This window comes from Trichoplusia ni, chromosome 17 (genome assembly GCF_003590095.1).
Source record: "Trichoplusia ni isolate ovarian cell line Hi5 chromosome 17, tn1, whole genome shotgun sequence".
NCBI classification, from domain to species: Eukaryota; Metazoa; Arthropoda; class Insecta; order Lepidoptera; family Noctuidae; genus Trichoplusia; species Trichoplusia ni.
Window position 1 is genome coordinate 792,691 of NC_039494.1, and position 21,749 is coordinate 814,439.

The following is a 21,749-nucleotide window of genomic DNA, read 5'->3' on the forward strand; positions in this document are numbered from 1 at the left end:
TCACTTATCTAAACTTATTTACAAAAAAAAACAGAAATATATCTATTTAGTACCTTTGACACGATTTATTGGTAAGATTCCCGCTTGGTTCCTACTTCAACGAAAAGGTTATTTTCGTGTTTACGTACGTGGTTACAATATTACGATAGGTATGTTGTCAATAGAAAAAAGTTTAAAGAAATGTATACGTTATTGACTACCTGCGATTCAATGATAAATGATCTGACGAAAAGATAGCTGTAAAAGTTTAATATTCAAATACGTAGGCTAGGTACACTAGGTAGGTAACTACAAAGTTTACCGCACAACATTTTAAATCCGGCTAACCTTCTGTCCGTCTGTCTTTCGGCTGTAGGCATGAACGTTGATAGTTATTTAGAGAGTGAACACTTTCATAGATCACCGAGAAATCGAGGTTAAGCATCATTTGTTACGGTCGTGAATTTGATGGGTAACCTTTTTTAGATTTTGTACCAACTGTGAGAGTCGCGAATCAGAATCGCGCTTGTCCGTTTCTTTTTGCCTACCCTGACTAAAATCTCTGTGCACGCCACTGCTAGGGAAAGACTAAAAAAATGGATTAACTAACTCGTGAGATTACCCAAAAATAACATCATAAGCTCCCTCTCTAAAATAGTTTAAAAAAATCTCTGCTGTTTTCATCATCTACATATTTTTTTCAGTACCTACTTTACCTTAACTTAACCAAAAACGTGACCGTGTTTGTTAATCTAGTCCAGTTGTCAGATTTTCCATCTCGCGACCACAGAAGCGTGTATTATGTCAGATCTCTGTCACACATGTACCCGTAATCGTAGCTTATAGCTAAGCACTGCTTTATTAGCATATTATTAGCTCCCTAAGATATAGTGAGTGACACCGGCGGTATTTAAGCTTAATCCATTCAATTATATTCGTGTTCATTTTTGAAATTGATTTAGGCAGGATTTTATTTTACAGATCCTAATTTGCTTTCTCTTCTGTCTTTATACACTACAATGCGTTAGGCAATCGAATTATTAATATTATCCCCTCTTAAGACAAACACATACATTTTATACTGGTTGTTATTTAATATATTCATCATAGGATGACACTGAGTTTTTCAAACATAATAGTAATCATGTTTCAAGGCATTTTTTTTAAGATAAACTCAAGTCACAACTTACACCTTTAACTATATACTGACTATACACAAGAACCATCAATCTTAATCCCGCAGTCAGATCTCGTCACCAATGAATACTAATAAATTAGTTAGCTGAAACTTAACCATATCGTACGTCAGTTCAAACGTCAATGGAACTCCATTATAACGTCTGGTAGGAGACATTTGAATAAAGTCATACAAATTACGGTATAACGCGGCTCCAGGTAATGAACATTGAAATTAGATATCATTAGATACCTACCTACATGGGAATAATGAGTAAAGCTGGTGGTATCGAAAATTGTGCGCGTTTGGGGTATACCGCTGATCAAAGATTGCCGCTTGATTTATGTAGATTGATTCTTGAAAGGCTGAGTACATGAGTGGTTATTGTCATCCACTAAAGTCTATTAATTAAATAGCACTATACAAAACTGACTTGACGACTTCTATAAGAAAACAGGAGGTCAAACACTACGTCTTAAAGTAATATTTTTGTGATTCTGGAGAGATGCCGCTCTACAAAATGTATACCTATATCAATTATGCCACGCTTCCACAAGTATAACAATACTTTACACTTTCAAACTTTGTGGCCCTCTGGACAGGTAATGTGATATAGATGAGCATAGCCATTTCTCTGGTTACCTACATGTCCAAAAACAGAAAGTATGAATGGATTATGAGTTTTCGTAATTCAAATTCACAATTGTCTTGTAATAAATGCCGACAACTTTCAGTTCTAGTCTTTAAGTTTGGTTTTATGGCATTTAGTTACGTATACCTACTTTGCTACTATTATCTAGGTACGACTATGCAGACTAGTTTTTAGACTGCACCCCAGTCTACCGTGATTCATATCTCACTACAATTCCATCGTTAAAAGGTAAAATGTCAGTTACGTTTAATTGACTTTAATCACGAAATGTCCCGTCACTGTCGCGTACTAGGAAACTGGGACAAATTAGCATGCTTCATGGAAATCTATCCGATTGATTTAAAAGGTACTTTTATGACCTCACGAGAATTGCCCACGATTGAACTATGACCTCCTTGGTCCGGGCATGTCACTGTGGCCACGCAAAGCTTACTTCAAAAATAAAACAATGCTACATTTTTTGTAATATTTCAAAATGCTATGTTAACAGACCGTCAATTTGAAGATATTTTTCTAAATGATTTTCTGACAAATTATGTTTGGTTTCGCAACTATAAATTCTGAATATTTCCTTGCGGCTAATTCTATGGAACCACTCTGTCTAGTACCTGTTATTGAATTGATATACAAACAAAGACGACATTGATTTCCTGTTGCTATAGAACAGTTTCAATAGCTAATTAATTATTTCAATGATGTAGATTTCCATTATAGTAAATTAAAGAATTTACTTCACTTCTTAAGAGGAAGCTGTTACTTCACTTAGTGTAAACCCACAATAAAACTATTTTAACGATAATTACTATATTTCTGGTAACAAAACTTTAATAACATTCCGTTTTATTTGCACATGCTGAAATTCATGAATCATAAATTAATAACAGAAAGAGTGCCTCGAGGCTAACTACATACAAGTTCAAAATACAAAAAAAGCAAAACAAATATAATACTAATTCCTTAAAAGTTTCAGTGAATAAAACAATAAAATTCAAGGTGAACAAAAGCTCATTAACTAAAGAGCATTTTTCGATGTTTTATTTATATAAGTGAGTCGACCTTGCTCGCTTAATAAAGGCGACCATTACTTTAGGAACCTCGCGCCAGATATTAGAGAGTTACGTAAAAACATTACATTCGTACCATGTGTTTGATACTTTATAAAAACTAGTCAATAAATACAGGCTTAAGAAAATATAGATGCAAGGATACAGGTCAAGACTGACGTGAAGAATGTAAAATGTATTTTGGAAAGGTCCTTTCTATATATTTTTATAATAAATTAAATTGTTCTATTGTATAGGTAAATCAAGTATAATTGATTTTAAGTAGGTTTTTGTTGCAAAACACTTTGCTTGTTGTGTATTTTTTTAATAATTATGGAAATAATCATATTCTTAAATCCTCTCCAACAACAAAAAGTATTTCAACAATTGTTTTAAGAATATTTGTCTACTTTTTACTAAATCTATGCGAGTAAAACAAATAACGCTGCATTGACACCACTCGATAATTTACAATCAATCAGGTTTGTATCAAAAGCAGGTCCTGTGCACCATTCTCTTAGTTATTTGGTGACAAGACACATCACTATTGAACACGTAAACAGCATTATCTCCTCTCCGATCAGTACCGACTTTATTACTGTTTGGTACATTTGCAGTCTTTAACTGGTTCTTGTCGATAGCCTTACATAATCAGATAATATCGCAAAACCAGAACTTTAATCTTATCAAGAATTTTTGAATTAGCCGTGTGTCATAAGATGTAACTACTGCACTGGTTCAATTAAGAGACTTCAAAGAGAAACGCAATGACTGATATTAAAAAAAGAAACAACTTTAGTCATGCGATAAATTTGAAATTCATCATCATCATCGGCCTAGCCTTTTCCCAACTATGTTGGGGTCGGCTACCAGTCCAACCGGTTTCAGCTAAGTACCAGTGTTTTACAAGAAGCGACTGCTTATCTGACCTCCTCAACCCAGTTACCTGGGCAACAAATTTGAAATTACCCCACAAAATAATTTTAAGGTTTGATGAAACATGGCCTTAAAATAATAAAAAAGGGTATGTAGATTTAAGGAAACCTATAATTAAAAATATATTAATCTTTAAAACAACACCAACAATCCATTTTAAAGCATTCATGTAATAAATCAGAGGTGCACCTTTGTTGTTAATGTCGTTGATGTCTTTTATTCGAGCAATCGACAAGTTTGCACAGACAGGTATATATTTAAGTAATTAAGCATTTAAACATAAATCAATTATATCACACAACAAGCATTCAAGATAAAAGGAAATATGTTAATTTATTTTATGTAATTGATTGTTACACCTCAGTTAATTGAGGTTTTTAATGCCTTACGGGCACAAAAGCTGATCGTTTAAATTATGTTTGACGCCTGTTATTGTACCGCGGCCCGAATATCAATTCTGTTGTTATAAGTGGTGACAAAATGGACCTTATTCTACTGAATTATGATTTATTTTTTAGATATCTCCATAAAAAATAAACTGTATGTTCTAGCACTTGAAGTTCATCTCTATGCCAGGAATAAAGCGTTTCTGAAACAGAGAAGGAATGGTTAAATAGTTCTTACTCATTTTGTTTTCTGATGATCTCTCGGCCACTTGTATTAAAAAAAATAGATCACGGTGATAGAAATGGAATAGAATGGTAATGGTAGTACATATAAAGTGTACGATTTTAATATGTTATTTATGGTAATAAAACTTTCAAAATACATATTAAAATGAACTATTATATTTTACAGATCAACTTTTTACTAACAACCGACAACAAATTAAAACTCTGGCAATTTAAAGTTAACCTTAACACAGAGTTAACCAATTTTCAATATAATTATGGTTTAAGACATATTTTATTCAAATGCCCGTAGCCCGTATCAATTCGGATCTAATTACCAAATTCTCGTTATATCCGCTACGTTTAGCAATATCCGCTAACCCATTAACATTAACATACACCTCGTAGGCTCGATCCATTTCCATCTAATAGCAATTAAATATATAAAGTACATAAAACTCACATCAAAGTGATCTATTTATATATGTATCATTTATAATCACTATATTTCAAACAGTGATTCGACAAGCTGTGGTTACAACATTTTTGAATAACCAGAAGAGTTCCTTTTAAACCTTTTTACGGGCATGTTTTTATGTGGCGTGCACTTGGAGAGGCCTATGTCCAGCAGTGGACTGCGATAGGCTGATGATGATGATGATGATGATGATGATGGGCATGTTTGATACTCAGAAAGAGTAATATGTTATTCAGCATACAAAAGCTCTAGAAAAAATATATATTGTTTTTACAATCATCGTTGCTTTGACTAGTATACTCATTGGCAATCATCATTGTTATATCGAAACGAGCATTTTACCATGAATATTGAAAACCGTATTTGTAATTACGATTATATATGTGAGAAGTTATTACACATTTAATATACATATAGATGTAAAGCATAACATGTATGTATTCTAGAAGGCATACATTTCGTAATTTGCATGTGCTGTTGCTGTGAGTAAAAAGCTTAGGGGCTAGTGCTTATGCAAGTCGAACCCGTATCAACGTTTGAAATGACGTAAATTACTTACACGAACGTGTGAGGAAATGTTGAACTTATCGACGTAATTAGAGCAAATGCAAAATTCAAACGTTCAAACGTATTCTCAATGCGTCTATGTGATGAATGCACGCTCAAGTCTGGTGTGAAAAACATCGATCAAACGAAAAACTTGTAGAGCCATTTGTAGACTGTGGTTCCTATACTCAACAGTACGTTAAACCTATTACTGCTCACATGGGACTTTATTGATACATGTGTTTCAATTAGGAGACGTGCTTTTTTTCTTGCGTTTTTTACTGACTGAAAAACTTAATTCGGAGATTTACCTTCTTTGTATAATACCATCGTACGTAAGGTGTATGAAATTATGTATGAATTGACAAATTCTTACTTCTTGTATGAGATAATGTGTGACTTACTAAAATACGCAACAGGTAATCATAATGACATAATAAGACTGAATAATTACTAAATTCAATCAACAAGATTTTTATAAACTACTAATCAATGTAACATGATACCGTATCGGCAAATGATTGCGCACGCGCAACATCAGAAACCTCGACCTACACCTTCGGGGTTTATCGCCACCATACTGTATTAAGACCGACGAAATAAAGTCTTCAAACATAAACCTACCACAACCCACAACTTTTGAAAATAAATTATCAACAACACTTTAAAAAAAAAATGAAAAATTGGTATCAAAAATATCAGACCAATCTCATTTTCTCAGTTATTCAAAAATGAAATTCTATATTCAGTCGCTCAATTTATTCTAATCCTGATAGAAAATGATGTTTTCTTGTCAGGCTCCAATAATCGTCTTCTTTTCTCCTTGTCTTTCCTAAATATGATATGACTTATGACTGAAGTAATTGAATAGTAAAACGTTTCAATTGCCCAAATACAATTAAGAACCTATATAAATGACATATACATATAAAGATAGCTAATAGTATTAGTGTCTAATTGTAGGATTAGTTTCGTAACTAGCGGATAAATTATGTGCCATGCATATACGTACTCATTTAGTTAAACTGGGTGCTTACCATGACATCCCAAAGCAGGACTGTTGCTGTTGTTGAAGCGAGATACCAATACGATTGTAGAGCGCTGTCTTGCTCCCACACATGACAGTCCTGGTTTAAAAGTTCGTAGTACTTACATTAAGATGTGAAGCAACTCATTATTCAGTTCTGCGGATTAATGTCCAATGACGTTCATGAACTAACTTCATTAATATCAAACAAGCTTGTATTTTATTTTTAAGGATTATTACACCAGCACTTAATGTTGGTTTTCGCTACGGTTTTGTTTTTCAAGGATTTTTTTATTGCGCCAGTAGTTAAGGCACTTGTAATCGATGTGCGGGTCATTTGTGACCTGTTTTAATTTATTTTAAGGCTTCCACGAAGTTATGTATTATTTATATTTAGTTTAGGATTTGCCCGTGGTTAAAGTTACCAGATAATAAATATCTTTTAACAATAAACACAGTTGAGCTATGTGAAATGACTACTGCTTTACACCTCGGCAGAATATTGAGTTTATCGTATCTTCTAAATTAAGAACCTCTTCCTTTTTTTAAGTCGAACGGAAACAAAACCTTTAGATGACAAAAAAACATTGAATAACCACTATCAAATGTATTTTGTCTCTAACAAAATCCAAAATAACACGTTGTAACCAGCAGTATGCACCTCATAAAAACCAACAGTTCCAAATTAAATTATTGCTAACACTACATCAGATGTTTTTTGTTTAATAAATCATTATTATATAACATAAACGACAAGATGACTATCTTGCGGAAATAAGGCCCATTAATACTCATTATCACATGTTTTACGAACATTATATAGTTTCACTGATTGGTGCAGATAATTCATAAATAAATAGGTTTTCACTTTGTTTTATATCACGGTATTCCTTTGTGATCAACTCGTTTTATTTTTAAGATAAAAATGTTCAATCAAAGGTAATTAGGTAAAATATAGAGTTGGTTTAGTTGAAGATCTTAGTAAACTAGATAGAATGACGATTATCTATATAATAATACTAGCTGACCCAGCAAACGTCGTTTTGCCGAATAAATTATATCTAGTTGGATGTATTTTTTAATGCTACATTATAAAAAAGAAAAAACAAAAAATTTCGTCCATAAAATAAAAAAATAAATTTAAGTGTGGGCAACCCTTGTCACTTAAGGGTATGAAAAATAGATGTTGTTCTATTCTCAGTCCTACCCAATATGTATACAAAATTTCATAAGAAGCGGTCGAACCGTTTCGGAGGAGTACGGTAACTAACATCGTGACACGGGAATTTTATATATTAGAAGAAGATATTTTGTTTTCGTTTAATTTGAATATGTAAAGTGATATATTTTTAGCACATGACAGGTATTGATAGGTTAACTTCATTCATTCGTTTTTGACATCCGAAAATATTTCAAACTATAAATATAACAATAGGACCATAATTTATTTATAAACTGGTTCTAGTCTGTGACTAATGTATCGATAGAATGCAAGGAAATAACTCAACTTCCATAGAACTGTTGACCTATATTCAATAACACTTAACTGAGAAACAATTGAGCTTAATCCAAATGTATCTCACGTATTCTAAACTTAATTAAGTAATATTTATAGTGCTAACATATCTGTAAGTTAACATAATGGTGTTCCAAACGTGTGGTAGTCGTAAATTAGTAAATAACCCGTACTTAAGCCGCTAGTGCCGCGCCCAACGAAGTGCCCATACTGTGACGGCGAACGTGAAAAAGTGTGACTGCGTCTTACACATATGAGATCGCTATATAAGACTTTGCGGACCCATTTTGCTCTCATTTCGATTTACGCTTAAGTTTGGCAAATACACTTCGAGCTTTCAACAGCTTTATGCGATTGTAGTTTGCTTATAATAAACATCGAAATGAAGTCGGTAAGGATAATGTTGTAAAAAAATATTAATTAGTCACTGAATACACAGAACATTAATATTTAAAATTTTATGTTATGTTTTGTTTTGTTCCAGATCATTATCATAGCGACAGCTCTTCAAATTGCGATTGCTTATCATGATCCCGATTTGAATTATCACCTGAGCCAAGTACAGAAAGTGTCGAACTGTGACAAAGGGTACTCGTACGCAGCACCTGCAGTCCAGCTCACCACGACAGGTGTTAAGGCACCAGCACCCGCCAACACCTACCTTCCCGTCTCACAACCAATTGTAGTAGCACCTGCCATCCAATACTCTGGAAGTTCTGGGTACTCAAGCGGTGGAAGCGCAGGATATTCCGCGAGTGCAAGCTCAGGATATTCATCCAGTGGAAGTTCAGGATATTCAGCTGGAGGAGGAGGCGGATACTCCACTGGAATCACTTATCAATCCGTGGCACCACAAATTACCTATGCGACACAACCAGCTTCTTCTTACCAGTCATCATCGTCGCTCGCCTCCAACTACGCCACTGCCCAAGAATACAGTACTAAAGAAGTTCACGGATATGCCACTTCAGCTGGACTCTCATCAGCTGCGACTAACAGCAAGACCGTGACACCTCTTGCAACCTACGCACAAGCACCAATCATCTCCAAAGTGACAGCGGCTCCACTTATCGCCAAATTTTCTTTGGCTCCCGCGAAGACCTCATACATAACACAGAACTTGGTCGCACAACAAGCTTACTCAACAGGTTCACTGGCTAAGGCGTCACTCAACTCCTACAGCAACGTCCATTCTGGTGGTCCCGTGGTATCACAAGTGTATGCCGCTCCGTCTTCTGGCTATGCAACATCGCCCGCTTTGAGAGTGCAACAAGCCCAGGTTGCGCAATACTCTGCAGTTGCAGCGCCTGCAGTCGCCCAGTACAGCCACGTTTCCGTAGCGGCGCCTGCAGCGGTGTCCTACGCTGCTCCATCCGTATCACAGTACGCTAATTCAGTATCTCACGGTACTGCGTCATCTTCTAACTACTTCACACCAGTCGTCTCGCAGCATTCCGGTTCAGTGAACTCCGGTCAATACTCTGGAGCTGTAGTGACACAGCACGCAGCGCCTGTAGTGCAGCAGTACTCTGCACCAGTGGTGGCTCAGTACTCGGCTCCCACGGTAGTGCAGCACTCTGCTCCCGCGCCATCAGTTGCACACTACTCAGCGCCGGCAGTAACGCACTACTCGGCGCCAGCTGTCGGTCAGTACTCAGCTCCAGCTGCGGCGCACTACTCGGCCCCAGCAGTGGCTTCAGTGTCTCATTACGCGAGTGCTCCCGTGGTATCGCACGTGACCTCATCGGCATACTCTGCGCCTGCTGCTGCTCCTGCAGTTACCAAGGTAGCAGCTGGACCTCTCGTCAAGAATGTTCACACCGAGTTCTTGGAGAATTATGTGAGTACCTTACATTATCTTACAGCTTTGAAACTTTTAAGTGCAACTTATACCTTACTTATACCAGACACTAAAACGGCCTAATTAATTACAGTAATTAATAAATTAAATAAATAAACATTAAGTTATACTCATGATAAAGTCATAAAAGACCTATGACATTAATCACTGTCGCATGAGTTATGATAACCTGCTTTTATTTCAATGTGTTAACTGAGCAATATACGTAAAGTAGTTTAACATTTTCACACATTGAGTTAAACTAAGATATGAGCTTGTATCGCATGTGACTCAGGACATTGCGGCATACCACACCATAGGTTACTACATATCCCTACGACTAACGCATGACGTAATCAGTTTGATTGGCTGTCGAGTTCGATCCAGGACTGGTTCTGCCACATCGAAATCTTGACCGATTACCTGTGCCCCATGCTCACTCGACTCAAATATTAGAAATTGTCAAAGGGTAACTAGTCTTGTTTACATACGAGTACATGTTGAGCAATGCTCTACAAACCTCATTAGATAGAATTTGATTAATTAGTTATTAAACCTCAAAGTAAACATACGTTATATGATACTTACTAATTGATTATGCATGCGTAATTCAATAATACCTACTTATTGCCAACTTACATATTTAAAACACTATTTTTGTATACTATAAGTATAGGTGTCATAGGCTTGTTAACTCTTAAGTACCAAGATGTTTTATGGATTTGTTATAATCTGAAGCTAAATATGTAATTTCGCAGTATAAGGTCAGTCTTTTCTGAGAGTAAACATATAAATTTTCTTGTAAGTAAAAAGTTTTTATTACGAGTAAACAGAGTGAATAATTGTTCTAGTCTTTATAATTCGCTACTGCACTTGTTAAGTTAAAATAATGCACAGGTATTTACTCAAAACACGTTCTAAAATGCTATTTACAATCTAATCTAAACTCAATACATTATAAATATTAGTCTTTGAGCATAAATGGGTTAAGGCAATTGAATTTATTGTGCCAGCTTTGTAGGTAGTTATCTGGTACTTTGTATGCGGAGATAGACTTAACTTTAAGGTGCTTACAGTTGCGTAAATTCAGATCTACGACCAGTTACGTACCTACAGTCTCTACAAGACGAAATAAAAAAAACCTTACAATAAAACCTTTCACCCCCACAACTTTTAAATGGGTCGACCAACTTTTATCAAACATGTCATTACTGCACGTAATACGCCAACACCGGTCAATCAGTTCAGGAGATTGATAGATAGACCCGCCAAACTTATAACACCCCTCTTTTTGCGTCGGGGATGGAAAAATGAGACTGTTACAGTTGTAAATGAGAGACACCGCTCTATGTTGTCTTATGCGCTTTCTCGTTTACGAAACAACTACAACGACCCACAACAATAGAGAGATGGAATAAGTCAAATGCGATTATACTGATGTTATTAAAGTAGAACCGCCTTAATTGAACATCGTTCGCTTAAGTTTAGCGCCTCCGACGGGTTTAACGTAGGAAGGTTCACGCTTTTGTTATAGATTTCATAGTGGGCGCGCCTTTGCAAGATAAAACAATTATTGATTGTTGTGAATTCCTCCATCAATGCTAAATCGTGAAATGCGTAGTTGCCTCCAGCATATACTTAAGTAGCTAACCTTGCTAATAAATCAACACGCACTTTTAAGAGAAACTTGTAGAATAAATAAAAACTTTATATCAATTTGTGCAGTCCGAATACCGAAACAAGCCTGATTGTTTCGGTACCAATAATATCAAAATATTTGTTTTAAATTAGTCATGTGTCATAGATTACACGATTATGTTAGACCGTTTGCTGGTGATTTGTTTACGCTCATTCGATATTTTGAAATGCACGAAACTTGGATTTCGAATGACCACACTTTTTATTGGGTTACCGAGGGCGCGTGGGTACGTCGGACGAGTTTTATCAACATTCACTTACATAACAATTAGTACAAACTCGTCCGTTTCAATCTAGACTACTTTCACTGTTTTAACTTGACACCCTCTGCTTGACGAGTGGACCGATGAAAAGGGTCCCGGCTGAATGTCAGTGTCCGATTTCAAACGTGTTTCTCTTACATAGCTTTGTCTAACAGGCAATTGATGTGCAACTGTTTGCGACATAAAGGTATCTATCTATACCAGAAATACGAGTACATATGTACTATTGTCGTTAACTGCTCCCAAAATAGAAGATACTGCTTTTATTCACACAAGTAGTAGCTTTGACTAAAGTAACGATTCCGAAAATAGAGTAAGTTTATACCTAAATTGCCTAATCCAGAAAAATGGAAGAGTTTAATGATTTTACGTTTGACTTGAAAATATACCTTTAACGATATTGATTTATGAGACAACCAGCAATATCTGTAACATATTAAACTAAAACCACGAAGTCCGCATTGGGTTTAGGCGCGGCATAGCTTGACTTATTTAGATAACTTCGTTATTACTTGTATCCATGCAGCCCAGTTAAAGTACACTAAAGTTCATTCACAGGCGACCTTTGTGCGGTGGCATTCTCACGGCATCTAAATTGTGATAACCCTTCTTGCAGGACGCCCACCCGCGCTATGCTTTCGAATACAGTGTCAACGACCCCCACACCGGGGACATTAAACAACAGAAGGAGGAGAGAGACGGTGAAGTCGTCAAAGGTATGTGAAAATGGATTTTTTTTCTTAAATAAATAATAATTACATCAGCCTGCCTGTAAATAAACTTGTGCAGGCAATGTATTACCTTTTCAAGATTTTATGTGACATAAAACCCAGTTGACATTCATTTTTTTACATGTTATTCAAGTGTCTGCCTGCCTGTAGCAACTAAATCCTATAAATTAAAGCTCAAAACTGTCTCGGAAAATTGATGTAAAAATTAAAAATATTTCGTAAAAAAACTAGAAGAGAGGTAAGGCCTTACATAACCCCGCACTTGTGATTTAAGGGCCTTAGAATGGCAACGGAAACGTGACCAATATCTATTAATAAACGTTTTTTATTTATTCAGGTCAGTATTCCCTCGTGGAGCCGGACGGTTCCGTGCGAACTGTGAACTACGTTGCCGACTGGGAGACTGGTTTCCACGCCGACGTTCGCAACAGCAAAGACAATCAACACTAGATAAAATTCGGAAAGGAACATTGTCTCAGCATTCGGCATTCCTTATTCGGTCTGACCACCTGTCGAAACCTAAATTAGTGACCTAAACGGTCGTTCGTAGTTTATGATGTAAATAAATTAGGAAAACGTAACGAATTGGATAAGAACGGAAGTCGATAGCCTTGTTCGGTCAGGCATGTTTGGTAAAACATGATTTATGTTTGTCAAGGGAAATTCTTCTGAAAGCTACCAGGATTAGATTCAAGTAAATGCCATTATCATAAATGTTTAGTAAGTAGATACCGACCCGGTTTAATTAGCCGAGTAGTTTAAGGTTCATTATAATCAATGCCATAATTAGAATCGCAAAAGTTCCGAATATTTTTTATATCGAGTTTATAATACTAAGGACCGCCTACGTCATCTCTACCATTACATCACTTCTCACTTACCATTAAGTAAGTAAAATCCTTTCCATTATTCATATCATCGTAAGTTTGTTACCCAGATTGTCGAACTTTCCTTTCTACACTTTAAATTGTTGGTATACGCAACTTGGATAGGAACCAGGCCTTGAACACTGAGGCAGACCAAATACAAAGTACCGCTCACTTTATTTCCGCATTCACCATCCTTTCAAAATGTAAACAAAGGCGTTTATATCCATTAAGATATTCGAAGTATGAAGTACATTTTTCTTTACAGAATTATGTAAAAGCTCCTTTAATGCCATGAGGCTAGGCTATCAATATTAGTCATGCTATTGTATTTGAAATTACTATCTATAATCGATTTGCTTAGGTACTCAAAAAGGTGAAATCTTGGTGTTGCTTTTTATACAAACCCATACCAATATTAAAAAAGAAATAAGTGATATACTCGAATTAGTAATCTTTATCGTCTTTTGCATATGTTTTTAGTCGCGTTTTATTTTTTAACTAAGTTTCTGGACAAAATGACATGCCAAGATTGTTTACCTGTTTTTAAGCACTCAAACAAACTGAGTATTTTTAATTTTGTATAGAATTCTAAAATGTATATAATATAAAGTTATTATAATCGGTAAGTATATTTTTTGTAACCTATTATATAAATAAAATACAAAATAAGCAAAACTTTGTACATACTTGTGTAAGTTTGTGCACAATTAAATGTGACTGATGAATATTTTCTTCTTTTATTATTATTTATGCAAATGAAACAAAAGACATACAAGAAATAATTAGATTGTCATATATTCAACCAATAAAATACAAATAAATCCCTTTGGTTCAGCACACCCTTAGGCTATAAAATTATATCACCTAAACTTATATACAGAAGAAAGATTTAAATTTATTTATCACAGCACCAATATTCCCATAAACATAAATGTTCTTATTTGCTACATTTTAAGGCATTATATATTTATTGACTTCCTTTCCATTATAATAGCATTTTGGACAAGCAAAGTCTTCATCTGCTATCTTGTTAGCCTGTAAAAAAATACACACTCATATATCTGTTACATAATACATCTTCCTTATATTTAGGGGATATAATAATTTTGGGGGCTGCCATTGCTCTGCAGTGGGATGTTAAATGCTAGATAACTAACTGTATGAATATTTTTAACTAAATATTTTTATACTGATAACATAAGTGTTATTAACCTAGAGCTGTTAAGCTGTATACAGCAATTGCAAATCCTAGCACTCTTACTGGAACTATTATTTTAATCATAAAAAAAAATCAAAATTCATACATACCACTATACAATAATAGCAGAATATATGGTTACACCCCATAGTGTGAGGTAGAACAGGTTTGTTGTTACAGCAGACACAGACTGTCTGGAGAGACATCACAGGTGCCGTGGAGACAGCATTAGACTTAACATGTTTCCTCCACCATGCATACTTCAATACACTGGTCAACTTTCTTCTGAGACCAAATATATTTATTATTGCTATTGTCGTACCAATGAGTTCCTGAAAGATTTATTAAAAGGTTTACATTAAATTGTGTGTATGAAAAGGTTATATAAAAATTATTTCCTCAATTGTAAAGTACTTACAATTAAATTGTGCCATAAAAGTTCTCTGGTCCAAGAAAAGTCAGTGAGGTCCTCTCTAGTCAATTTCTCAGCAGTCAGTCTCAACCCTAATAATAAATCTATGAACATAGGATATTTCCCAGTTTGAATAAATCTACAGAAACTGAAAATATCACCCATCAATTGAAAAGTCTCCAATTTACTAACAATATTCTGAACTTTAGTGTTTGAGGTAAAACTGTAGATGGCCCGGTCCTTTAGGTATTTTAATCCAATGGTATACCCATAATACCAGTATAACTTGCTTCTAGAGAAGTTGTCTGCTTTGTAACTTAAAGACAGCATTTGCTGACCAAATGTACTCTTTTTGTCATACACTGAGTATTTAAAAATCCATGTTCTAATTAATAGTTCAATCTCTGGTAGAAGAGGCTGAAGATATCGAGGCTGAAAAAACAAAGAGTAAGAATATAAATGAGAATTAAAAAATAAATTTGTCTGTTGTCTTGTATGGAGTATTATACCAACCTCCACATATTTTGTAGCTTGGAATACTAATTCTTTAAATAGTTCTTCTACTTGAAGGTCCAACTGTACAGCATCAAGCTAAAAGTAAAAAATGAATTAATTAAGTTTTGTTGTTATTTAAATGCCTATAATACAAGACATGTGAAATCGATATTGATTAATATTGACCTAGGTACAAAGACTGCATTGAATAACATAGAGGACGCATAATAATGACAACTTTAAGATTATTATAAATTCTTTAATAGTAACATTAACTACTTTGGTTTCTTACCTGAGTTACTCGTGGTATATAGTTAACAGACATTTTTGCAAGATACGCTAGTCCGTCCGATATATATTTAATCAAACATCATAGAAACCCAGTTTGTTCATATGAGAGATAATGTTTATCAATTCACATCAAGATTAAATTCACTTCGCATAACCTATTTCATTACTATAAACGTCAACTTGTTTGTCAACATCAGTGATGCTGACAAACAAGTTGTCAAACAAGCTGGTAATGTTGCAAATTTAAAAAGCGTCGGACTTTTACAGTTTTTGTCTTGTGTTTATTATCAATGCATAAAAATTAAGACATTGTCTGCAAACATTGAAATAAATAATAAAACCCTCAGACCAAGTATCTACAAATAATAATAGAAATTTGAATGTTATTAATAAATATGCAAGTTTTTGTATTTATAAATTTATATCAGATTTGGTAAGTTAGCTTATACTAGCTTAGCTTGGGGACACAGGTCCACCGTGCAGAGGCCTTGTTGACAGAGAACTTTAATCTATAATGAGGCATCTAGTCATCCATCATAATATCAAAAAAATGTTCAAATATAATTAAAATAATCAATTTTTTAGTTTAGGACTAGTTCAGAATATTTACATAAAATCGCCTAATCTTGAATGTACATCTCTATAGTTACGCTCTGTCAACTGTCATTCTCAATTATGACATTAGTCGACACTCGTTGATTAACAGGCGAACGCATTGTGCTTATTGATTGAACGATATTAGTATTTATTTCGTTATTATAGGCAACATACTACCTCTCGTATAGTAAAAACATTATGGATATTTAAAAAACGATAAAATCAACTGGCGTCATGGTTGTTTCACCTCAAACCCCCGACAACGAAACCCAAACTGTGCAAGCAAAAAGAAACAATATGGCGTCTAAACAGTCGTCAGTAGCTGACACAAGAGCGGAGTTAGCTGAATTAGTAAAAAGGAAAGCTGAAGTTGCGGTAAGAAGAGTTTATGGCTGTGTAAATAAAATCTCATTATTGCACTTTGTTAGTAATTGTTTTATTTTTCCATTTTAGGAAACACTTGCTAACTTGGAACGTCAAATATATGCATTTGAAGGATCCTATTTAGAAGATACACAACTTTATGGAAACATTATAAGGGGATGGGACAGATATCTCACCACAAATAAAAGTACTAATTCAAAAGCAGACAAGCGTAACAGAAAGTTCAAAGAAGCTGAAAGACTGTTTTCTAAATCCAGTATTACATCTATGGCTGTAAGTTTCACCCGAGATGCACATGCAGGTTATGTTGTTGTTATTATTTAATTTGAAATTATTCATAAAACCTGCCTATTTTCATTTCAGGCCGTCAGTGGCCTTGTCGATCCTGCTGAAGCTAAAAGTAAGTAATAATTATAATGTTGATAATTTAATGCATTTTGAATTCTAAAGAACCTTGTTTTTATTTCTAATTTCTCTTTCAGATGAAAGAAACAGCGAGACTGAATCACAGACTAATGAGGACTCATCAGACACTCAAATGAGCAGTAGTGTTGTTGGCAGTTTAAACCACACAACAATACATGGTTCCACTGAAAGTATAGCATCAAAGCCATCAGGGAAACAACACACTAATGGCAACATTGAAAAAGTTATCAGCCATTCCCAAACTAAACAAAGCTTGACACAAAAGATAGCTACATCTTCAGGAATGCTACAGAAAGCCTTTGGCGGTGACAATAAAATGCTCTCTGCTGTAGGACTAGACAGCAGACCAAGTACTCCTAAAGACAAGGACTCTAGTATTAATTCATTAAACAAAGGAGACATGACACCCAACTCTCTCAAACACAAAATGTCCACAAGCAGTACAAGTAGTAATAATAGTATTAAGAAAAATAACAATAAGAAGGCCAGACATCGGTAATAAAATACTATTTCGTTACTTAAACCTGTTTTTATGTACCTAAATTTTCCGTACTTATCAGTTAGACCCAATTTTAATTAATTAAAGTTTTTATTTCTTTGGTCAATTGTAAATACATTATGTGTTAATTGTTACATAGACTTTTATTTGTTCTGCTTCTTAATTTGTTCTTCCAAGAGATCTCAATATTGTTTGTTTGAATCTGGACTCTGAAATTTAATAAGGATTTTTATCTTGTAGTTGACACAAACTAAACTAAAAACGGAAATTTGTTTTAAATTCCACACATGCAAAAAGGTAGGTTGTCTTGTACCCTGAATTGGCTAGCTGTGTGCTAAATAAAAATAATCTAGTTTTGTAGAAAAAAACTTACGCTTCAGTACATTTGGCAAATCCCTCATTGGGCTGAAATATCTCAGGACAAGATAATAAAATATTGGCAACGCTGATATTATACCCGTGCAGCATAAAAATATGATCTCTGGTGTTCTTCTTATTTTACAACAATTCAAAGTTTTACTCCATATTGATCTAGTAGCATTCATCTGTGAATAAATTAAAAGGGAAACATTAATTTAATAGCAGCAACTTAACTCAAGGAAAATAAAAATAAATCTATTTTGGTTTCATGTATGGCTTTTTCCTGGTCTTTAATTATATTATGAATGAATATGTACTATTCAACATTGGGTTGATCTATTATAAAAAATATCTCCAGAAAAAAAAGATTTAGATAATATTTTGACTCATAAATGGTTACATGAGTAAATGAGTACAGTATTACAAGCTGTAGGACAGTTTACAAATAAACATTATTTGTTAATGCTGACTGAGGTTGCTGAGGTCTTACAATTTATTTATTTATCAAATAACATACACAACATAACAGTTTACACCAAATCAAATGTAAATAAAGAAGCTGGTGTCAAAATAAAAGAATACTTACAGAGTCCACAACATCCATGCATATACTGTCAACTCCAATTGCATCATCACTGAGGGTTTTATAATAATTGTCCAGCTGTATGTAAGACTGCATGCAGTTTTCACAGACGGGCTGAGTATCATTTGTAGAGGGGTCAATGTACTTCATAATACATGCCATAGTCTCATTAAACTTCTCATTAAAGAGTTTTGTTTCATTTGATAACACTGGCACTTTATCTGACCAGTTAAAACAGGCTGCAAAATAATAAAATTTAAAGTTATATTTTGTTGATTGAAAATACTATTTATATGGTTTCTAATTATTTAAATACTTACTGTTGCAATGTCCTTTGTCCCAGATACTTAATATATTGTCATGGTATTCTAAAACAGCATCAAGCCTATCATGAGAAATAAATATTGATTTGCATGAAGTTCCATTTACAATAGTGGTTAGTAGCTCGTCGTATATAGTTTTAAATTGCATATATTGCTCAATGCAACGGGAGCAAATTCTGATTGGTCTTGCATGCAATATTGAACATTTTGTAAAGTTAGACGAGGCATCAGCAAATCTATTCAATATTGTGGAACATTCCTCAGGAAATGAGGTCAAATATCCTTCCCCCGTTCTAGCTCTGAAAAATGTTTTATTAAGATTACTACATATAAACTAAACATACATAGGTCATTGATGAATACTTATATAGGTATATACTTACAGCAATAACTCTAAATTAATAGGTTCTCTGATAGATGTATCAGCTTTTAATATGGTTAATGAATGTAAGAACAGAAAGAAGAATACATGATAACTGTTGATGTCCATTTTCGTTTTTTCCTAAAACTATTTATTATCTTACATTACACCAACAAATTAACAATACAGGATTGTAAATAATCTGACTTTGACATATTTGTGTTGTCGTTCAAAAGTGACATAATTATAATATTATTTTTTTAATTGGCAAGCCTTCTTAAGATTAGTCGAATAAATTAAGTAGTCATGCCCTATGCAAGATCTCATTGTATCTGGTTTTAATTCTTGGAAATAAACTCTTACTTTACAAATAATATTATGGCTTTCTAACAATTCTGTGACTCATAAATGTTAATAGCAAAGAGAACATACTAAGTCTGTGTAATAAACCTTTAATAAGTTTGATAACCTTCTCTTAGAACGTCTGTGGACCACACTCATGTCAATGTCAGATGATCCCGATCCCGATGCATGAAACGTCAGTGTCTGGGTCAAGGCCATGTCGTTATTTTGTAATTTGTTATTAATTTGATTTTAATTCGTTAGAGTACCTGCATTTCTTACATTTAACTGAAAAAGAAATACGTTTGGTTCTTAAAATATTATGTACCAGTATTACCTACAATCATCATGGACTTCATTGAACCAACTCCAGAGGCATTGCAAAGAAAATTATACTTTTTGTTAGAACAGCTTCAAGATATGGCTCGTGAGTTGCCACCGTAAGTAATACTTTCGTCTAAAGGTATTCTTCTAGCTAGCTAGAGGTCTATTTGTCTATAATGTATTATTTAAAAATTGCAGGAAGTATCAAATGAGAGTGCCTATAGAACTTCTTTCTGGCCTGGCGAACTGTCTTTTGAATGAAACTGTATTTGAAATAGTAAAAGGGCTAATGGAAATTCAACATGTAACAGAAAAGCATTTGTTTCAACAAATACAACAGGTGCAACACAAGCATACCAGTAAGAACTTTATTATTCATTTGTTTAGTACCTAGCTAGAAAAAGATAAAACATTGGTGTTCAAAGACAAGACTCTGTTAATTTATAAATAGTACACGAAATAAGAGTAAATCAGCACTAATAATATAATAAAAATACACTAACATTATTAACATATTATCTAAATAAATTAAATATAATTTATAACATAAAAGCTGTTTTTTTTATGACATCAGGTAAACAAAGCAATTTAGCAAACAGGTACTATGTATTTTAATCTCCTGTTAAAAGTATAATTTGTCTATACTACCTTTCTGGAAATTGGTTTCATATTGCTCATGTTATTTATAATGATTTATTATTCTTACCATACTCAATAATCCAGAAGACAGTGATACAACAAAAATTATACACATATATGAACTTAAGGTTTTTTAGAGGTATTGTTTATAACCTAGACTTTTGTTCCAGTGGAAATAAGCAACATGATAAATACCACACCAAGCCCTGAAGAACAGGAACTACAGAAAACCTTGCTACTGGCGAGACACAAAGAGGAACTCAAACACACAGATATGAAACTAGTTATGCAGTTAGATCAAAAAGTAAGTTATTCTATTGTAACTTGGAATTTTATTTACTATTATAATTTTGGAAGATTAAATAAAGTAGAGGTTGGTGTTTATCAATAAAAGGTGCTTAACACAATCGGGTCTTCAAAGCTAGTCTGTAAAATGCATAAAATCTTTTTATATACAATGGACCAATTTGGAGCCTTTGTGCAGACACCTAGTACGAGGAGATGTGCTATTATCTACATAATTCTTTACTCTATAAAGTATTTTTGTTAAAACCTTCTGAAGACCTCACTTTCTTTCTACTTGTCACTAAAAAATAAGGCTTTTCGCAAATCTGATTATGCTAACCAAATTGTCTTTGTATTAGTACAGTCACCTAGTCATACTCAGAATATTATAATTGGTTTACTAATAAACATATCACATTGCACCAATGCACCAATGGCTAGCAAAATGTTTTTAACCAGCCCTGATTTATTCTAGAACTTGCTAATTCTGATAATTGAAGTGTGTAATTTTTATTTAATTTATAAAATTACTAATTACAGGTAAGTGACCAACAAGTGACATTAGAAAAAGCTGGAGTACCAGGATTCTTTGTGACAAATAAACCGATAGAAGTTAAAGTTCAAATGTACCTTTTAGATTTTATACTTAGATTAAGTAAAATGGATATACCACATTAGGGTCGTTTTCAATAAACTATGCAAAACATACTTAAAGGTAGTATTAATTTCTTGTCATGTTAACTATGAGGGTATAAGGAGGGTTCTATTGCTAGACAAAAACAAACCCTTGTTTTTTCCAGCAATAGCGCCCTCTATCACACTAAGTGAAGCTTTGCCATGTTTTAAGAATGTAAAACGAATACC

At 34.0% G+C, this 21,749-nt stretch overlaps 5 protein-coding genes across 6 annotated transcripts; 3 read left to right on the top strand and 2 right to left on the bottom strand.

Annotated features, from left to right (window-relative positions):
- Nucleotides 1-7,762: 7,762 nt before the first annotated feature.
- On the top strand, nt 7,763-14,093 carry LOC113502351 (signaling mucin HKR1-like). 2 transcript variants are annotated; one of them, XM_026883893.1, is made up of 4 exons: nt 7,763-8,356; nt 8,450-9,805; nt 12,383-12,482; nt 12,835-14,093. In XM_026883893.1, the coding sequence occupies exons 1-4, from the start codon at nt 8,348-8,350 to the stop codon at nt 12,945-12,947; spliced, it is 1,578 nt and encodes a 525-aa protein (XP_026739694.1). In that variant the 5' UTR covers nt 7,763-8,347; the 3' UTR covers nt 12,948-14,093. The 2 variants fall into 2 exon arrangements, with proteins under 2 accessions (XP_026739694.1, XP_026739693.1); XM_026883892.1 differs by lacking the exon at nt 7,763-8,356 and having other exon boundaries at nt 8,409-9,805.
- Nucleotides 14,094-14,136: 43 nt separating this feature from the next.
- LOC113502357 (peroxisome biogenesis factor 2) lies at nt 14,137-15,949 on the bottom strand. Its single transcript, XM_026883902.1, has 5 exons — nt 15,764-15,949; nt 15,490-15,567; nt 14,983-15,408; nt 14,675-14,896; nt 14,137-14,401 (listed from the first exon to the last, which is right to left on the bottom strand). Exons 1-5 carry the CDS (start codon nt 15,794-15,796, stop codon nt 14,318-14,320), a joined length of 843 nt encoding a protein of 280 aa, XP_026739703.1. The 5' UTR covers nt 15,797-15,949; the 3' UTR covers nt 14,137-14,317.
- A 477-nt stretch (nt 15,950-16,426) lies between these two features.
- On the top strand, nt 16,427-17,692 carry LOC113502541 (chromatin modification-related protein MEAF6). The gene is made up of 4 exons (XM_026884151.1): nt 16,427-16,734; nt 16,813-17,016; nt 17,107-17,143; nt 17,226-17,692. The coding sequence occupies exons 1-4, from the start codon at nt 16,594-16,596 to the stop codon at nt 17,666-17,668; spliced, it is 825 nt and encodes a 274-aa protein (XP_026739952.1). The 5' UTR covers nt 16,427-16,593; the 3' UTR covers nt 17,669-17,692.
- Nucleotides 17,684-19,506, bottom strand: LOC113502540 (osteopetrosis-associated transmembrane protein 1). Its single transcript, XM_026884150.1, has 5 exons — nt 19,318-19,506; nt 18,932-19,233; nt 18,615-18,850; nt 18,042-18,213; nt 17,684-17,877 (listed from the first exon to the last, which is right to left on the bottom strand). Exons 1-5 carry the CDS (start codon nt 19,422-19,424, stop codon nt 17,828-17,830), a joined length of 867 nt encoding a protein of 288 aa, XP_026739951.1. The 5' UTR covers nt 19,425-19,506; the 3' UTR covers nt 17,684-17,827.
- Nucleotides 19,507-19,810: 304 nt separating this feature from the next.
- Nucleotides 19,811-21,594, top strand: LOC113502542 (gonadal protein gdl). The gene is made up of 4 exons (XM_026884152.1): nt 19,811-20,077; nt 20,160-20,320; nt 20,771-20,904; nt 21,426-21,594. Exons 1-4 carry the CDS (start codon nt 19,986-19,988, stop codon nt 21,561-21,563), a joined length of 525 nt encoding a protein of 174 aa, XP_026739953.1. The 5' UTR covers nt 19,811-19,985; the 3' UTR covers nt 21,564-21,594.
- The last annotated feature ends 155 nt before the right edge of the window (nt 21,595-21,749 follow it).

Excerpts from the sequence above, each read along its gene's own strand:
- LOC113502351 (XM_026883892.1), top strand. The coding sequence starts at position 8,426 with ATGTTATGTTTTGTTTTGTTCCAGATCATTATCATAGCGACAGCTCTT. Across the intron at positions 9,806-12,382 it reads CCGAGTTCTTGGAGAATTAT|GACGCCCACCCGCGCTATGC; the intron begins GTGAGTACCTTA and ends CCCTTCTTGCAG. Across the intron at positions 12,483-12,834 it reads AGACGGTGAAGTCGTCAAAG|GTCAGTATTCCCTCGTGGAG; the intron begins GTATGTGAAAAT and ends TTATTTATTCAG.
- LOC113502541 (XM_026884151.1), top strand. The coding sequence starts at position 16,594 with ATGGTTGTTTCACCTCAAACCCCCGACAACGAAACCCAAACTGTGCAA. Across the intron at positions 16,735-16,812 it reads AAAGGAAAGCTGAAGTTGCG|GAAACACTTGCTAACTTGGA; the intron begins GTAAGAAGAGTT and ends TTTCCATTTTAG. Across the intron at positions 17,144-17,225 it reads CGATCCTGCTGAAGCTAAAA|ATGAAAGAAACAGCGAGACT; the intron begins GTAAGTAATAAT and ends TTTCTCTTTCAG.
- LOC113502542 (XM_026884152.1), top strand. The coding sequence starts at position 19,986 with ATGGACTTCATTGAACCAACTCCAGAGGCATTGCAAAGAAAATTATAC. Across the intron at positions 20,078-20,159 it reads ATGGCTCGTGAGTTGCCACC|GAAGTATCAAATGAGAGTGC; the intron begins GTAAGTAATACT and ends TAAAAATTGCAG. Across the intron at positions 20,905-21,425 it reads TTATGCAGTTAGATCAAAAA|GTAAGTGACCAACAAGTGAC; the intron begins GTAAGTTATTCT and ends TACTAATTACAG.
- LOC113502357 (XM_026883902.1), bottom strand. The coding sequence starts at position 15,796 with ATGTCTGTTAACTATATACCACGAGTAACTCAG. Across the intron at positions 15,409-15,489 it reads AAGCTACAAAATATGTGGAG|CCTCGATATCTTCAGCCTCT; the intron begins GTTGGTATAATA and ends TTGTTTTTTCAG. Across the intron at positions 14,897-14,982 it reads TTTTATGGCACAATTTAATT|GAACTCATTGGTACGACAAT; the intron begins GTAAGTACTTTA and ends TAAATCTTTCAG.
- LOC113502540 (XM_026884150.1), bottom strand. The coding sequence starts at position 19,424 with ATGGACATCAACAGTTATCATGTATTCTTCTTTCTGTTCTTACATTCA. Across the intron at positions 19,234-19,317 it reads ATTAATTTAGAGTTATTGCT|AGCTAGAACGGGGGAAGGAT; the intron begins GTAAGTATATAC and ends AACATTTTTCAG. Across the intron at positions 18,851-18,931 it reads GGACAAAGGACATTGCAACA|CCTGTTTTAACTGGTCAGAT; the intron begins GTAAGTATTTAA and ends ATTATTTTGCAG.